Source organism: Lutra lutra, chromosome 1 (genome assembly GCF_902655055.1).
Source record: "Lutra lutra chromosome 1, mLutLut1.2, whole genome shotgun sequence".
NCBI lineage: Eukaryota > Metazoa > Chordata > Mammalia > Carnivora > Mustelidae > Lutra > Lutra lutra.
In genome coordinates this window covers 7,673,650-7,691,616 of record NC_062278.1, presented here as the reverse complement: position 1 = coordinate 7,691,616, position 17,967 = coordinate 7,673,650, and the positions used below count along the sequence as shown (strand labels likewise).

General features: G+C 40.2%; 1 protein-coding gene and 1 long non-coding RNA gene across 4 annotated transcripts in view; one reads left to right on the top strand and one right to left on the bottom strand.

Moving 5' to 3' along the window:
• Positions 1–17,967, top strand: part of LOC125094360 (uncharacterized) — a 71,791-nt gene that overhangs the window by 52,452 nt on the left and 1,372 nt on the right. For all 3 annotated transcript variants that reach the window (XR_007125483.1, XR_007125486.1, XR_007125484.1), the window contains exon 2: positions 9,033–9,108. This is a non-coding gene — a long non-coding RNA (uncharacterized LOC125094360). The remainder of the gene's footprint in view (positions 1–9,032; positions 9,109–17,967) is intronic.
• KCNJ6 (potassium inwardly rectifying channel subfamily J member 6) overlaps positions 9,456–17,967 on the bottom strand; it is a 290,935-nt gene continuing 282,423 nt past the window's right edge. Inside the window, exon 4 of the mRNA XM_047719953.1 lies at positions 9,456–13,652. Within this exon, the coding sequence (XP_047575909.1) occupies positions 13,327–13,652 (326 nt within the window). The 3' untranslated portion in view covers positions 9,456–13,326. The remainder of the gene's footprint in view (positions 13,653–17,967) is intronic.

Here is a 17,967-nt window from a genome sequence, read left to right as displayed (position 1 = left end):
AGTTCTTAAAACTCTGGGAATAATGTTGAAGGTTTTAGAAGACTTTTATTCTCTAAGAGTGGTTATTGGAACTGGAACACCAACATGTAGCCCAATGACACCCCGGCTTGATGACTTGCTTCTAAGAATGGCTAGGATTTGTTTCTTTTAAATAACTCATAACAGTTATGTGTGATGGTAGGAATGAGACTTCCAGGTTGATGGAAAGAAGGCATGCAGCCCTCAGACCAGATTAAGGCTTATCCTCAGTATCATAGATTCAGGATTAAAAAGACTACTGAAGTTTAGTTACTGCTTTGGACTTTTTGAACTAGTGAACTTTCCAGAATAATTTTCTTTCTATCTCAGGAAATGGATCACAGAATGACTCAGATTTTATCGGGCCTTATTAAATATATCAGGCCTTAGTATTGTGCTACTTTATTAGGAAAGGCAAATACAATGAATTATCTTTCTATTAATAGTGAAAAAGAATGATATGCCTAATATAAAAGAGTTGAATTAAAATGTTATGGTCTAAAAAATATGTTATGTGTTAAGCTCTTTGCTTTCCTAATTATGTTACACTTGATTTAGTATAATTTTTTTTTGTCCTGAAATCCTAGATACATGTTTCAGGGAAGGTAAAGATGGATTCAGGTATAAAGCAACTTGCCAATAACCTTCTGGAGCTGGTTGAACTATATTGATGGATGATCCCGCAAGACGTAGTCATGCACTTATTTTCTATCAAAGATGCCAACCTGTTTGGGGGCTTTTATCTACTGTAGAGGAGACTATAGTGCTTGTCTAGTAACACTTCATTTGTCTAGAAGGCACCTAAGTCATAACTTGTCTATTTGCTATGGGGTTTAGTGGTAGTAGAGGAGAGGAGAGAAGGATGTGTTTGGTGAGAGATCCTGGAGACACGGATATGAATGGTGGTAAAAATTCATTGCTACAGGCATAGGAATTAGTGAAACTATTAAAACAGCAAAGAGTTAAAGCTAAACCATCTGGGGCTATCTAGTTTAGGGGTTGTACAGACTGGAACTGCTATGAGAATCATAGAAGCAGAGACTGGGGAATTTAAATGCTTGTTGAAAATGACAGGGAAACTAACAGCAGACATTTTCTGAAGCTCACATGGAATATTCACTAAGATAAACCACAGTCTGGTCCATAAAACATACCTTAACAAACTTGAAATAATAGAAATCACATAATGCCTTCTCTAGTCCACAATGGAATTAAACTAAAAATCCAACAAAAAGATAGATGGAAAAAATCTCAAAATATTCAGAAATTCAACAACACACTTCTAAATAGCAGAGAAGTCAAGGAAGAAATCTTAAGATAATTTTAAAAATTTTGAACCAAATGAAAATAAAAATGCAATTTATCAAAATTTGTGGGATGCAGTGAAAACAGTATTACTTAGAAGGATTGGGAAGGAGGAAATGCAATTATCTTTGTTTGCAGATGATGAGAATGTCCATGTAAAAAATCTGAAATAATAACAAAAAATATCATAGCAAGATTGCTATAGATACTAAGTTAATATATAAAAAGTCAGTCGTTTTCCTGTATATCATCAATGAACAAGTGGAATCAGAAATTACAAACACAATACCATATACATTAGCACTCCCCCAAATAAAATACTTAGGTATAAATCTAACAAAATATGTACAAGATTTTTTTGAGAAAAATTACAAAACTCTGGTGAAAGACAGCAAATGAACTAAGTAAATGGAGAGAGATTCCATGTTCACGGATAGGAAGACTCAATATTGTCAAGACTTAATATTGCCAAGGTCTTCCCAAATTGATCTACACATTCAATGCATTTCCAGTCAAAATCCCAGAAAATTAATTTGTGGATATCAACAAACTCTTGTTAAAGTTTATATGGAGAGGCAAAAGACCCTGAGTAACCAATATTGAAGAAGAAGAACAAAATCAGAGGACGAGCACTATCCAACCTCAAGGTTTATTGTATAGCTAGCGTGATCAAGGTGGTGTGATATTGGTGAAAGGATAAACAAGTGGATCAATGGAACATAACAGAAAGCCCAGAAATAAAAACCTGTAAGTGTGTAGTCAACTGATCTTTGGTAGTAGTGCAAAGGCAATACAGAGAAGCAAATATAGTCTTTTCAACAGATGGTTCTGGAAAAACTATATACGTTCATATATGCCTCTCCCCCACCAAATCTGGACACAGACCTTAAATGGTTCATGAAAATCAATTCAAAATGATTTAGATGTAAATGCAGAATTATAAGACTCCTAGAGGATAATACATGAGAAAACCTAGATGATTTTGGGTATGGCTATGAACTTATACAACACCAAAGACAGATCAATCCATGAAGGGAAGAATTAATAAGCTGGTGTTCATTAAAATTAAAAATTTTTGCTCTGCAAAAGATATTCTCAACAGAATAAGAAGATAAACTATAGATTGGGAGAAAATATTTGCAAAAGAAGCATCTTATCTAGAATATTCAAAGAAATCTTAAACTCAACAATAAGAAAACAAACAGCCTGATTAAATATGTGCAAAGACCCAAACAAGCCCCTCACCAAAGATGATGTACAGGTGGCTAATAGGTATGAAAAGATGCTCCATATCATGTAGCCAGGGAAATGCAAATGAAAACAGCAATGAGATACCAGTTCACATCTATTAGAATGGCCAAAATCCAAAACACTGATAACACCAAATGCTGACAAGGATATGAGGCAACAGGAACTCTCATTCTTTGCTGGTGGGAGTGCGAAATGGTATAGCCACTTTGGAAGAAAGTTTGGCAGTTTCTTACAAAACTGAACATAGTTTTATCATATGATCCAACAGTTATGTTCCTTGGTGTTTACCCAAATGAATGGAAAACTTTATGTCTAACAAAAACCTGCACACAAATGTTTATAGCAGCTTTATTCATCATTGCCAAAACTTGGAAGCAACCAACAGCACATAAATATAAACCATGGTACATCCAGCCAATAAAATATTATTCAGCCCTAAAAAAATGAGCTATCAAGCTATGAAAAGGCATGAAGTACTCTTAAATGCATACTACTAAGTGAAGAAAAGCTAATCTAAAAGACTATATGCTGTATGATTCCAACTATATGACACTGTGGAAAAGGCAGAACTCTAAAGATGGTAAAAAGATTGTTAGTTGTCCAGAGTCATGTCAAGGGTTGGAGGGAGAGATAAATAGGCAGAACACAGGGAATTTTTAGGTGAGTGAAACTATTTTGCATGATACTACATTGCTGGATATGTGTCGTTATACCTTATACAGTTGTCAAAACTAGAATGTACAATACCAAGAGTGAAACCTAATGTAAATTATGGACTTTGGGTGATAATGCTGAGTCAGCGTAGGTCCACCAGTTGTAACAAGTGTACAACTTGGGTGCAGGATGTTGATAATTGGGGAGATTGTGAATGTGTGGGGTCAGGGGATTGTATGAGAACTCTGTACTTTCCACTCAATTTTGCTATGAACCTAAAACTGTGCTAAAAAAATAAAGGTTATTAGTCAAAGAAAAGGATGAGAAAACTATTTTTGAGAAGTCCAATGATTGATTGAAGATGAGAAAACTCATCTGGGGATAAAACAGTATCAGAATCCTGTTCACCTCAGACTGAATCCAAGTTTCCTACAAAACAATGAAAACAAAAAAAGGTTGCTTTATAACCCATTGCCTGTGAGTTCAGGAAAGCCTATGGTATATTTTAGAAAGAATATCACTGTGATGGCTGAGGGAGAGAATTATTGTTATTCTTAAGACTGGTTTTCTGGAAATTCACTTACATGGACTAACTCATAACTGATTAGGAGGTGTGTGTGTGTGTATGTGTGTGTGCACGCGTGAGAGAGAGAGAGAGAGCATGTATACTTGTGTATATGTGTGTGTGTATATGGGGAGAGAGGGTTGTTGTATTTGTTAGTTAAAATGTTAGTTACAACGGACTGGAAACACTACCACCATATCATGCAACATTCAGAGGAGCCTTCTTTCTTTTGGAAAAGGAAAAAAAACAAGTAGAGGAGAACCATGGAATAACAAACCACATGTTTTGTTGATGTCTGTTGTAAAATACTGGAAAATAAGATGGAAGAAAAGTCTTCCAGTGTGGTTGTTCAGGTCACAGAAATTTCTTATATATTCACTAATGCCCCCTATGGACATGGCCAGTGGACTGGGCAAGCTATAGACCAGGTAATCTGATCTGGCCTGATTTGCACGCTGTGGGCATGACTCAGAGATTTGAACACTAAAATACTCTCTCCAAAAACAAGCTATCATCTTGAGCAAAATTTCCATGTCCAATTTCTCTGAGGTTGGCGTCTAGGGGGATTGATGCAGAGTTGTTCCTGGTTAGCAGAGCTTACTCCTACCTGGGTTTATAGGTTCAGACCGAACTGAACTCTGAAAGTTTCAGTGCTAAATTCTACTTAATCTTTCAAGCCAATTTAAAGGAGTCTGTTCTCAGGTTCAAAGGCAGATGGAAAATAACAAGTTCATGGAGAAATGGTATTCTGGAGACTTTGCATCCTGGGGGCAAACATGAACATTTGAAATCAGGTTTTCTAAAAAGAATTTCTTTCTTTTTTTTTTTTTTCCTAAAAATATTTCTAAGTAAAAATTTAAAATTGCTTTTCTTTATACTTGGGCTTATTACTAAAACACTGTTTAGCCAGAGCTTATTTAATGATTAATAAAATGGCAGCACTTCCTTATTTGTTACACCAGATAATGGGAAATTTAGTTTTGGAGTCTCTCTCTCTCTTAAAGACAGACATGATTTGGGTGTGGGGGTGTATGTAGGATAGGGATGATGGCTTAAAGAATAGCTTTTTTAGGAGCAGTTTGGGCACCAAGTGCATACTATTCTAGGAAGAAGAGATAGCAATAGCCTACTCCTGGCCACTGAATGAGTACCTGTTTGCCTGGGCGCTACCCTGTATCTTCTAGGATTCCATGAAGGCTGTCTGCAGGTGGACCAGCCTTTGGGAACTCCAGCCCCTTGGGGCCTCTGCCAGCTCTCCTCAGAGACTCCATATAGAGGTCTATGCTGATAGGCTGCATGTTGCCATGGCAGCAGCCATGCAGGCCTGGGTAACCAGGCACCACATGGGTACTTGGTTTTTCCCCAGAGCACAGTCTGTGCAGACAGTGGGGGAGGAAAGACCACTTTGCCAACATAGGCATATATTTAGGTAATCATTTCAGAGTTCTGTACACGTGTGGGAGTTCACTGTTGTTCCTGTGTAACTCTCATTTTAGAAGCTGATCCACTGGGCTGAATAAGGATATTTAGGATCGTCTTTGGCAAGCTGGATAGCCTAACTGCATATTGCAGGAGACAAGAAGATTCCCCTGGAAAAGTCCAGCTGTCCATTTGGCACAGATCTCACTTTACACTCTCCTCAATAATGAGCTGATGTCATAATGCCCAACCATCACTCATGGGGTCTCAAGATGTATATGGGGACAGAAATGAAAAATTCTACCTTTTTGGTCTCAGGTGGTCAGACTGTAAACATATTACATGCTCAGTTAAAATTGATGGCGGACAATTAGGTGCTAAGAGACGGCACTGACTTCAATACTGGGTTCTTGGCTACCACTCCAGAAGGGAGTGGAAACTCAGAGGAAGAAGACTGGAAAGATGTCTTTTGGTGGTGAGCCAAGGGAGGAATTCAGAAAGAGGAGCTGGGTAGAATGCTTGGATGATGACCTATGGTGACATGACAAACCTGTGGGCACCTGGGGACAACATAAGTTGTATCTCCATGTATTACAATCCTGGGGAGTTCCTTGCAAATAAAGGGAGACTCTTGACAATGTTGTCCTTGTTTAAGAGAGGGTATGTGAAATTTCTTGGCCAGGGCAACATTTGGATTGGTCCAGGGGTAGGTTTGAACAAATTAGACCCTCTTACTTAAAAAGAATAGGGGCAGACCATCTGGGGTGATGGTTGGGATCGCCTGATGAAACAATTGAGTTTGTGCTCACAGCATCATGATATTAAAAAGTGAGAATTTCACGAAGTTGAAGAATTAGATATGTAAAGTGAAAAAAATCACCCAGGTAATCACCATGGGAAACAGAGAACTTTCTTTGGACTCCGTACATTTATTTCATTTATCAGTAGTATTGTTTGGTTTTGACTTTGGTATGGGAGGGGCACCCCTGTGCAGAGGGGATTCAGAAGGTCTTATTTCAGTTCTTCTAGGGAGAGTTGTCACCCCTGATCCAGGTGTGTGCTCTGTAGGGTCAAGGATGTTGGCCAAGCTCAAAAGATAGAGTCCCTTTGTCTTCTGAGGAAGAGTGTCCTTTTCTATGTGAGTAGGAAGCAGACCTGGAGGGAGAGGCTCATCCAGAAAGCCTGTAGCAGGTGGGCATGCCAAACTGAACCAAGGGAGGGTTGCTCACACCCACTTCCATTTGCAATAATGGTGAGAGATGATGCCAGAAAAGGCACCAACTGGATCTGAGAACAGTGTTCCATCTCCTTCTCTAAGAATAGTGGCCATGGAGCCAGAGGCTCTGATCATGCCCAGCAGATGGAAGCTCAGCTCTCTGTGCTCTAGTCAATCCCTTCTGTAGCTGTGTTTAGTGCTGATAGACCCAGCATTGATATACTCCATAAGGCATTCAGCCTGGACTGGGGTTTTAGTAATCACAGAGATCTGAACTTGGGATCCTACCATTTCTTGCTCCTTTGGATGGATATTTTATGATTTCTATCAGAATTTTAGAAGTAATAATGCATTGCATTTTTATTTCACTAGTGCCTGTTGGTAGTGGATATTTATACTGCCTGAGAAAAACAGCCCTCCATATTCTTATAAAGATTGGCTGGCTGATATCAAAGCATTTATGATCAGTGTTAATACAATGAGTACACAGTCTTAATCTTGAAATGGTCAATTACCCTTTGATCATAGGAACATTTCATCCTCTGAAATCAAGATCTGTTGCCTATGTGGTCCCAATGCTCTGGCCAACCACAGAGCACATTAGGATTCACGAGTAGGGGGTAGTATCTAAAATTAACTTTATAAAAGCCTTTTTCTTTGGTGATAAATCTTCATCAATCATGTTGACCCATCTCACTGAGCTATTTTTGCATTTCTCAAAGCATTTTGTCCTTGTTTCCTTCTTAGGACTCTCCTATTTGAATTAGGTGGATGATCAAGATTTCTTTTACCAAGGAATGAGGCCAAGTAAAAGTTTGACTCCTTTTACATTTATTTCAGTTTTATAGTGTTGAACTTTGAAATTTCTTTTTTTTCCCCTCACTTAGCTATTATGCTGCTCCATGCAGTTGCCAGGGTCATGAGCTTTTTGCATCATCTATACTGCAAATATTATTACTATTAATATTTAGACACAGGACCAAATTTATCTCAGTTTCCATCATTTATCATTCAGTAGTAAATCACAATGATCTGCGACAGAATTTTTCCCCCACCTAATTTCCAGGAAAGCACTCATAAGAGAACCTGATATATATTTTTTCCAATAGAACTAAAGAGATAAAGAACCTCCCTTGTCTGACCTATGTCTGGTGTTGGAAACACTTTCTTGGAACACCAGTGAGGTCAGCTTAGTGATATTAAAGAATGTCCCTTAATATTGTCTAAAACCTCCATTGTCTGGATTTCTTGGGTTAAATATTTCTGTAATTACCAATCTTTATCTCATGCTTCAGATTCAGAAGTGACAGACAATCTGGCAGCCCTTTACTACTCTGTTTCTCCCTGAGCTTTTTTCAAAGAACTTCTTGGTTTTTCCAAGAGAAGCATTTAGTTCTTAATCCTCATGTTAAACTTTTGGCCAAGTTGCTGGAGAAAGCCAGAGCTAGGACAGCTGGATATGAGCCATCGGTTCATCTTTATCACATTGATCCACTGCAGGCTAGAGAGAACTAGCAAGAAAACCCACGTACAGCTCCATAGTCCAAGGGGGCATAAGAGAGAAGACAATTTAGGGAGGTCAAGCTGGAACCACTGAAAATCCAGTTCACCCCACTGGTTGGAGACATGTGTCTCAACTATGTACTTATTTAAACACCTATAGGTTCTAACGACGCAGTGTTTGAGTCACTGGACTGGGGATTCCCATTTCTTCTTTTGTTCATTAAGGAGTTGTGTTACTTTATCACTTTCTGAGTTGCCCGCTCAATCTTGGCTGGTTATTTATTAGCACTTGGGGGCATGGTTATGAAAAAGAAGGAGACTTCCTTTGATACCTGACTATATGACTGTGATATTTTTTCTTGGAACAGATCTGTGAGTGACTGCAATGCATTTATATTGGAAGAGAGTGTCATCATTCTAAGATGTCCGCAGTACAACATTTAATAATTAGTACTACTTAATACATGAACAGTACTTAATAGCCTAGTATAGGAGTTAGCAAACGTTTCCTGTAAATGGCCAGATAGTGATATTTCAGTCTTCTGGCCATATGGTCTCTGTCTTAAATACTCAACTCTGCTAGTGTAGTGGGAAAGCAGTCATAGACAATACATGAATGGGTGTGGCTGTACTCTGATAAAATTTTATTTATGGGCACTGGAATTGGAATTTCACATAATTTTCACATGTCAAAAAATATTCTTTTGTCTTTTTCCCCCAACTGCTTAAAAATGTAAAAGTCATTCTGTGCTCACAAGTGGTATAAAAACAGGCAGTGGGCTGGAGTCTGAGTAGATTTGGTTTGCCAACCCTTTCTGTAGTAAATAGAGACCATGGCTTAAGATTTGGCCCTGGATTTGAGACTGGGATCTATTATTACTAGACTTGTAACCTTGGGGAAGTTACTCAGTTTTCCGAAACCCTAGTTTTCTTTTTATAAAATGTAAATTATAATACACAAACTCTCATGGTAGATAAGAATTAAATGACATAATTTATGCAAGTGCCCTGAATGTTCCCAAACACTGAGCAATGTAGAATGTAATATTGTTGTTAATGTTTTCTGTACTGATACTGTGCTTTGTCAAAATTTCTTCATAGCCTTACAGGCTTTTGACTTCTAGGTGACTGCATCAGAAATTCTCCAAGACATTAACTGCAGAAATATTAGGAAGAGGTATGTATTACTCCATTTTAAACGAAAGGATTACATTTCCTTAAACAGGTTGACCATAAAATCTAAAAATAAGATAATATGATTTTACTATATTGTAATACAATATCAATGAATCATCTATTATGCATATAGTGACTATGTTTTCAACTTTGTAGCCATCCATTGAAAGGAAATCATAGAAGATACTGTTTCCCATTTATGTAGGGTGTTTAATTTCCAACTACCCTTTGACTTTTCTGACTCACATAGAGTAGTATCCAAGTAAAGGAAAGAAAGACTGAAAACTAGTCCAGACTACTAGCAAGCTATCTTGGAGATGACTATGAATATTTTGATTCTTTTTTAAATCTTGAATTACTCAGCTAATCAAATGACTTCACATTCTTTGGGTGAGTTCAAGTAGTTTTCTAATGGCATTTTTATAACTCTCTGTCCACCAGCTCCCACCTTTCTAAACAGATTCTGAACATCCCAAACACATTGGCTTAAATCTAAATTAAAAAGCAAAGGGGAAAAAGTAAGAAACCTGAAATGTAAGAAAATGTAGGGAGGGAAAGCATAAGGATGTTGCTCTTGAAACTTCAAAATTTAGCCTTTTGAATGAAGTCGTAAATAATTTTTTAATCAGAGTACAATGAGAAATAGACATTTCAGAGCCCTAGTTTGGTTAAACCTGCAAGAGAAAATTGTGCTTAAGAAATAGGTTGACATTTTTAGAGACAACAGCTGGATTGTTGTTAGAGAACATAAGATAATGAACTAAGTCAATGGACCTGGCACTGGGGAACTACGAACAGCACAAAAGAGAGAGACAGACAGTGGAAGGGAGTGGGGGAAGAGGGAGTTCCTTCTCATGGACATGGAGTGGCTGTATGTTGGGTGAACAGGCTGGAATGCCATGTTATGAGGAAATGGATAAGCAAAGACCTAGCAGTACAGTGATTGTAAATATGTTAATTCAAAAGAGTATCATTTGCCAAGGGAACAGCCAAAAACATAAATAATTTTATTAGTTACATAAAGTTGACTCATAAACAAATTGGTTTTCCAGTTGGAAAGCATATTGGGGTGAATGGAAGTGAGAATCTGAGGGTCTCATCAGCCCTTGGGGAGGTCGTGCTTCCAGCTGAGTCTGCCCTTTTCTCCAGATTGGGGTCAACTGTGGCAAACCGTAATCCTATGGTTCAAAATTCTTATCTGGTTATCAGATCCCACCATGCTTTTATGGAAGGTGACTCAAACACACCAAACTAACAGATCAAAATATCAAGTTGAGAGTGATCCTCATTAGTTATGGATATTGTTGCATTCCAATAGGCTGACTTATTTTCATAGCACTTGATTTCCTAACAAAGTGACTGTGTGAATGGGAACTCGATAGGATGGAATAGAACGAGTAGAAATTGTGGGCTCGTCTTTGTTGTACAGTCTTAATGAAAAACACCATTCAATACTTGCTGCTTAGAAAATTCAGTCTTAATGAGCTTCTTTCAATTCCAAATTTTAACAGTTGACACAAAATACACTGTTAAACTGTGTTATCAATAATTGTAGAAAAATAGACATGTTTGATAGGGACATTCTAGTAAAAGGTTCTTCTGGAGCATCCTTGTTTAAAGATTCAGAGGCTCACATTACAAAAACGAGATTTGGTTCATGTTCTGTCTCCAACTACATTGACGCCAAAGACAATGAGAAATAGGGCGAGACCTCACCCCCGGGTGCCCTGTCACAGATAGAGAACTAACACGTGTGCATGACCGAAGGGTTGTCAAGGCTCTTTGTTTAGTTGTGCTAGAGGGCCCCAAACTACTATTCCAACCAGACAACAGGATGTGTGTTGTCCTTTGAGCCTTAGTAATGGATTTAAAAAAGGCCCACTGAGTCGCCAAGAGCTAAATTAGCAGACTTTTTGCAGCCCATGCTTCATCTTTCTTTATGCTACCATGCTTTGCCCTGCAAGTCTGGGGATGTTGCAGGGTTAGCACCCCCAAGTCAAGGGCGCCTTTCATAAGGCTACAGCCAGGTAAGGCCACAGTACCTCCCCACAGCCTGGCAGGAAGTGTATGGGGCTCCCTCTTCCTCCTCGACTACAACCTCCTCCTTGGATTGTGTGGAATGAATAAATGATTCAACAGATATTCAATGCAAAATGTGAAATGTTGGCAAACAGGAAAGGGCTATGGCCAACAGTTTCATTTCCAGTTAAGTCCAAGTGCCAAGAAGCAGCTGTCCTGATGTGAGGTCTCATAAGTGGGAGAAGAGAGACCCCCTGTGTTAAACTGAGGAGTCACATTCCTTACATCTGGGGCATGCTTTTTAGTAGATAAGATCCCCAACATACAAAGAAGGCCTGCGCGATCTGGTCAAGGAAGTCAAGGGCAACAGGGAGTGAGTGATAGCTAGTTTGAGTTCTTTGACCTTCATGGCACAAAGCCTCAAACTGAGCACAGCCGTAGCAGCTGAAAAGGAACTTGAGTTTGGTCGATGAATATTTATGATGGGTGACTGTTTTAGGGAACAAATAGTTTAAAATTGTGAAATTAATGTGAAAGATCTGTTACAGTGCAAAATTTCCACCTGCCCTTGAGATTTTGTCTGACATTCTCTTCCATTTATCTTTTTATTTGAATTTTTTTCATCTTGAATTTAGAGTTTTAGTACAAAATGCCTTCTTTCCTTCTCTTTCTCTCTTAATCTCTCTCTCTCTCCTTTTATCTTTGCAGATTAAAATGAATTAAGGCCGCAGTTTTTTGCTTGTTTTCTTCTGATTGGGAGACATTTTGGATTTGATTTTCCACCCGTGGCACTCTCTAGAAAGATTTCATAGTCACCTAGATTGTTGATCTAATCTTTACTACTGAACTCTGGTCATTTCATAATAATAGAAGAATAAGAATAGTAATAAATACAAATGCAGGAAATGCTGATGGGTAAGCTGGCAGGGACAGGAAGAGAGCCAGATGGATTCAAAGTTTGTCAGGTGAATGATTACAATACATGTCTCCTACCACATGCCTTCATGAATGTCATGGCTTTAGACCCAAACCATCTTCTGCTAAATTACCATGTCTCATTTTTTAAAGTCTGTAGTTTCTTACGATTACAGAGTGGAACAGCTGGAGAATCCATGGTTTTGTAGAAGAGTTTCCCAAACTCTTGTACTGCAAAGGGTAGCAGCTCATGGGAAAAGCATAAACACATCATTGGTGACATGCCAGATGGTGTCCTCCCCCTGGAATATCCCCCCAGGCTAATCAGTGAGGCTCCTCTTACCAAAAAAAGAGACCTCAGTTTTGTAAACATTTCACTGTATATCAGCATAATGGTGGTGGGTTTTGCCATGTACTAGACCACCTAACTTCCCCCAGACCTATGGCTTATTAGATTCAATGAAGGAATCAGCAAGGGAGCAGTGAGGTACCCAAACACTACCAGTCTGGGACACGGAACGAAGGCCATGCACTAAGGGCCGGGGTCAATGGGACCAAAGAAATTAAGGAAGCAAAGACATCAGAACAGAAATGCCTACTGTACACTGGGAATCTTTTTTTTTTTTGCATCTTATTTCTAAAGTTATATATCTAAACCTACAATAATTATACATTTATGTACATTATTTAGAAGTTCTACAGTACTTTTGTACATGCTGGGCTTTATTACTAACTGCGAAAAGAAAGTAATTACATAAGGCATATATATGTACAGTGTTTTGTCTTTACCTGACCTGGGTCCTATAACTGCAATGCCAGTATGGGTCAAGCACCTCACCCTGTAGATGAAATTTATTTGAATCTATAAAACTGAGGGTTATATGCTATGTCTCACTGCATGAATAATAGGCACCAGAGACCTAACTTGTCATATCCCAGGTAAAATCTTTGACACACTCTTTGAGTGATCTGGTATTGTACAAGACATGCAGGTAAGTAGCTTAAATCCCTAGGAGTCGGATGTGTTGTATTTCGGGAAGAGAGCAAGCTTGGGCCACAAATGAGGGCATGTTGTACCTTAACCAAATCCATGTCTACCTTATCAATCTGAATAACTGAGAGAGGGCAGGTAGATATTTTACACCTTGAAGATTTGTTTTCTGATAATGTCAAAATTAAATATAAATAAATAAACAACCAAGTAAGAGAGACAAAAAAGAAAGAGAATGAGAGACAAGAAAAGGTTGTGCGAGGGGAGAGGAGAAGGAGCTGCCCAGCTAGGAGACTAAACTTTGGATTCGTTCTCTAGGTTTGCCACATCACCATTCCTTTCTGTTTGTTCCTCGAGGTTCTTTTCTTCTTCTTCAGTCTCCAGTTCTGCATGTTGGTTGAGTTTGCTGGACACAGACCAACTCAGGGGCAGCTCCGCCCTGCTGGCTAGCTCAGCCAGCTCTTTGGCACTGAGGGATGGGGTGCTGGTCTCATAGGTCTCATGGAAACTGTTGTAGTCGACCTCATAGAACCCGTCTTCCAGCGTCAGGACAGGTGTGAACCGGTAACCCCACAGGATCTCACTCGTGATGTAGGAACTCCGAGCCTGGCATGTCATCCCTGCACAGAAGGGAACAGACAGAGGCTTTAGTATGTGTGAGTGTGGGCTTTCCATCAGCAAGGGGATTCAGTGAGCTGGGCGTGGCTGCTGGGCGCAGCTGGTCAGACTGCACCTTGCAAAATGAGGGGGCGTCATTCCCGTTGCAGACATACACTAACACACACAGGAGTGTGTGGTGGAGCTTCCCCGCCTTCCGGGGGTCGTCCCAGGGGGCAACTTGAGTTCTGGCTCACATGAAATCCCACTTGCCTGCAAGGCCATGCACACACACAGGAAGGCGTGTGTGCACATGCACATGGGTACACACTCACGTGATTGTGCCTTGTCCACTTTTTGCCCCGGGAGAAACCATGACCCTGGCATCCGATTGTTTTTAGAGGCTTTGCCTGAGTCCTACTGAGACTTGACCATTCTGGCCACAGACTTAGGATGAAATTGGTTTATGGATCTACAGCTAGGATGGCTTTAAGCTGAATGCCATGGGTTACTTTTACTGTCCCACCAGCATGCCATGCAGTCCATGAATGCGGCCCCCAGATGAAGTTGGAAGGTATGCCCACCTGATTCACATTTTCCCCAGGCTCAGTGGAGATAGTTATTTAGACTGTGCAATGATATAATACTTTAGTCTTTCCCCCTTCTTCTTAAAGACAAGAAGCCCTTTCCTAATCTGCACAGAAATGCCATGTGAGCTACTGGAGCCCAGGAGTCAGGAGCAGCTTTATTTTAATATGAAATGATAGAATGAGGGAAATTCCACCCATGTCCTTAGGGAAGAAAACTAGGAAACTGGCTTGGCATAAAATCTGGGGAATGCACTGGTGCACTGCTCAAAGGGCTCTCTTACAAAACTTCTCAGGATGAGGAAGCATCCACTGACTAGTTCCTACAGGGACGACTTCCCCCTTAGCTAGGCATGTCTAGGATCTAGGACCCACAGTGCTTTCAAGGACCTATGAAAATTCTTTTAAAATCAGAAAAAAAAGATAAACTCTTAGGAAGAAGAAAATGTTAATATAGTCATCTTTATACTAATCTGATTGTAAAATGTAATGTAATTAAACCATTTTTGGGGTCCATAAAGGTAAAACTCTCCGGGACTCACAAAAGTCATCCTGTGGGCCCTGTTCATTCATTCAAGAAAACAGCCAGGCAGGCAGGGTGTCATTCACTGGGACAGCCGGTAAGGTGTAGCGGGCACTGCTTTGTGCTGAATGCAGGAAGAGTGGGGGGAAGAGGACACATGTGGGTGTTTATACACAGAGTTTCAGAGTCATGGAATGTGCTCAGAGCATTGCACTTGCTCCTTGTGACCAGAAGAAGAAACTGGGGTGCCAGGGACCTAAGCAATTTACCCCACTCAGCTGTCAGGGCTGGAGTCAGCATTGCCCTCACTCCATCCCTGTGCTTTTCTTCTTCTTTTTTTTAAAATTTAATTTTATGTTTTCAGTGTTCCAAGATTCATTGTTTATGCACCACCCCCAGTGCTCCATGCACTACGTGCCCTCCTTAATACCCACCACCAGGCTCACCGAACCCCCAACCCACCTCCCCTGCAAAACCCTCAGTTTGTTTCTCAGAGTCCACAGTCTTTCATGGTTCTCCTCCTCCTCTGATTTCCCCCAACTCACTTCTCCTTTCCTCTCCCAATATCCTCCGTGTTATTCCTTATGTTCCACAAGTAAGTGAAACCACATGATAATTGACTCTCTCTGCTTGACTTAGCATAATCTCCTCCAGTCCCCTCCATGTTGATACAAAAGTTGGGTATTTGTGCCCATGTTCATCTTCTTGCCTTATCTTGAATAGCCTTCTTGGGGTCCTGAGTGGGGTCCTGCTCATCTGTGAAGAGCTAACTAATTTGTCATCTCCTTTCTGGAGCACTCTGTTACTGACCAGTCCCTAGCTGGAACTGTTGAGCCCAGGGTCCTCCAACACTCCAGGGACACCTTATACCATCAGTTGAAATTACCTGTAAGTGTGTGTTTGCCTTGTTGAGTTGTGATCACACTGGGGCTCATTGGTCTTGTTTATTTCCATGTTCCTAGCCTTTATCTCAGCGCTTCAACATTGTAGCTTCCCAGTAAATATTCATTGTCAAGTGAAAAAACTCAACTTAGGGACACTACAGAGAAGCAGCTTAATTAAAATTGTTGATTAGAAATGTCTGAGATGTATTATTAAATAGAAAGATGGCTTGTGAGTCCTTAGGAAAGTGGGAGGTTTCTGTTTCCAGCATTATGCTGTTCTATCTGTGAAGGACCCTCAGCTAAAATACAAACTAGGTGCTGGAAAATTAAAAAACTTAATTTAACCAAAAGTAATTTCAATTAAAAAAGTAAGGGATAGGACTTTTGGTTCTGGTGAAGATGGAATAAATACAGGGTTTCTCTCCTGTTGATTACAAACAACTAACTCCTCTAGATGAAACCTTTTACAGGAAGACTCTGGAAAGTAATACTGGCACGATGATGGGGAGGGGTACCCGAACGTGAAGATTGACTTCTCAGGGAGTACATTTGTTGTTTTTCCATTTTTCTTTTCCATCATCTGATTTTAACCTGAGAGAGAACCCAACACAGAACTGAGCAGTAGGTGCTGACAACAGTCTTGGGGAGAAACTCCGTCCTTCTGACCAGAGCACTGAGACAAGGTGCCCCTCTGAGTCGGAAGATGAGAGACAGAGTCCCCTTCAGGTACCCCATCCCCCAGGGCTGCCCCATGGGGAACTACTCCACATGCAACATAGTACAGGCCCCCCAATTTTTCTGGCCAGAGGACTGGGAAAGGGGATTGTGGACAAAGAGTTTGTGGTGGTGTTTTTCTCATTTCTCACTGCTTTATTCTGAGAGTAACCTGAGTGTGTGCAACCACACAGAGCCCAAGCAGGGTAGCATTCAGAGGGAAATGCTGTCTTTCTAGATGGGAGACGGAGCAGTAGGGGTCTGGGAGCTGAAAAAAGGTAGGGAATCCTACAGAGGACAGAACTGGGGAAAAGAATTCTGTGCAGGAGCTCATGCAAGTCCTGAGCTTTGCATGCACAGGGCAGAAAGCAAAAAGAAAAGATGAATTTTAGAAATTACTGCATAATATTCATATATACATAATATACAATATAATATACATAATATACAATCACATTTGAAACAGCTACCATCAAAGAAGAAACCCTACTGAAATTCAGCAATACTTGATACTGAATGGTATTGAAATTCTAAATGTCATAATTATGGGATACATGGAAAGTGAGAAAAATGTATAGGTCTAAATTCTTACATTAGAAAAGAAGGAAGTCTGAAAATGAATGTGCAGAATATCCAACTTAAAGTGGAAAAAGAAAAACAGGGTGTAGAGATGCTGAATCGCTACCTTGCTCACCTGAAACTATTGTGACATTGTGTGTCGGCAGGAGCCCATGGGGCATAGGCAATAAAGATCAGTGGATACATTAATAAAACAGAAAACAAATGAAAAACAGGATCGATAAAGGCAAACATTGTTTTTTTGAAAAGTCTAACAAAAGAGACACAGCTTTGGTGAGATTGGTCCAAGTTACATCCCTGGGGAATCTGTCCTCACAGTCTCAAAAGAAAGGAGAAGATGTTGAGTGATGCAGAGGTCATGCAGAGGTCTTCTGGAGTGATCTCAGGTCCAGGCATACCTTCGACTTTGTGTTTGGGAAGGCAATGCTTGGTTTGCATAGCAGTGTTGTCTGGTCTAAGAGATTTCCCCAAAGCCCAAAGCTCTGTGTGTGTGTGTGTGTGTGTGTGTGTGTGTGATGTGCACGTGTGTGTGTGTGCATGTGTGTGTGTGCATGTGTGTGTGTGTGTGTGTGTGTGTGTGTGTACCCTTTACAAACTATTTCATTTCATAATTTCTCCACTGAGAGCTTCTTTGTTTGGAACTCTGGTTACTCTAAGAGTTTAACCCACAGGGAAGTGAATAGAAACGACCCATCTTTTAGGTGGCCATTTCGATCTTTGAGTCAGACTATGCAAGAGTAAGGAGTGGAGGGGAGGGAGGGCATGTTATCGGTGGTGGATGCAAAGCCCAGTCCATTTAGAAGCCACGGAACCAAACTGTAGCATAGCTAAGAAATCCGTCGTAGCGACTGAGCCAACATAAGGTGGGACCCAGCAAGATGAGGATTTAACAGGCAAAGCCCTGTTTTTAGATTCCCAGCAGCAAATTATGATGGGAAGGATTTTGAGCAGGATACCGCCCTCGGGACAGAGCCCCTTGCCGAAAACCAGAGGTATTCACTCTGTAAACAGTTAATGCATCAAAACTGCTTGGAGAACATGATTCCAGTAA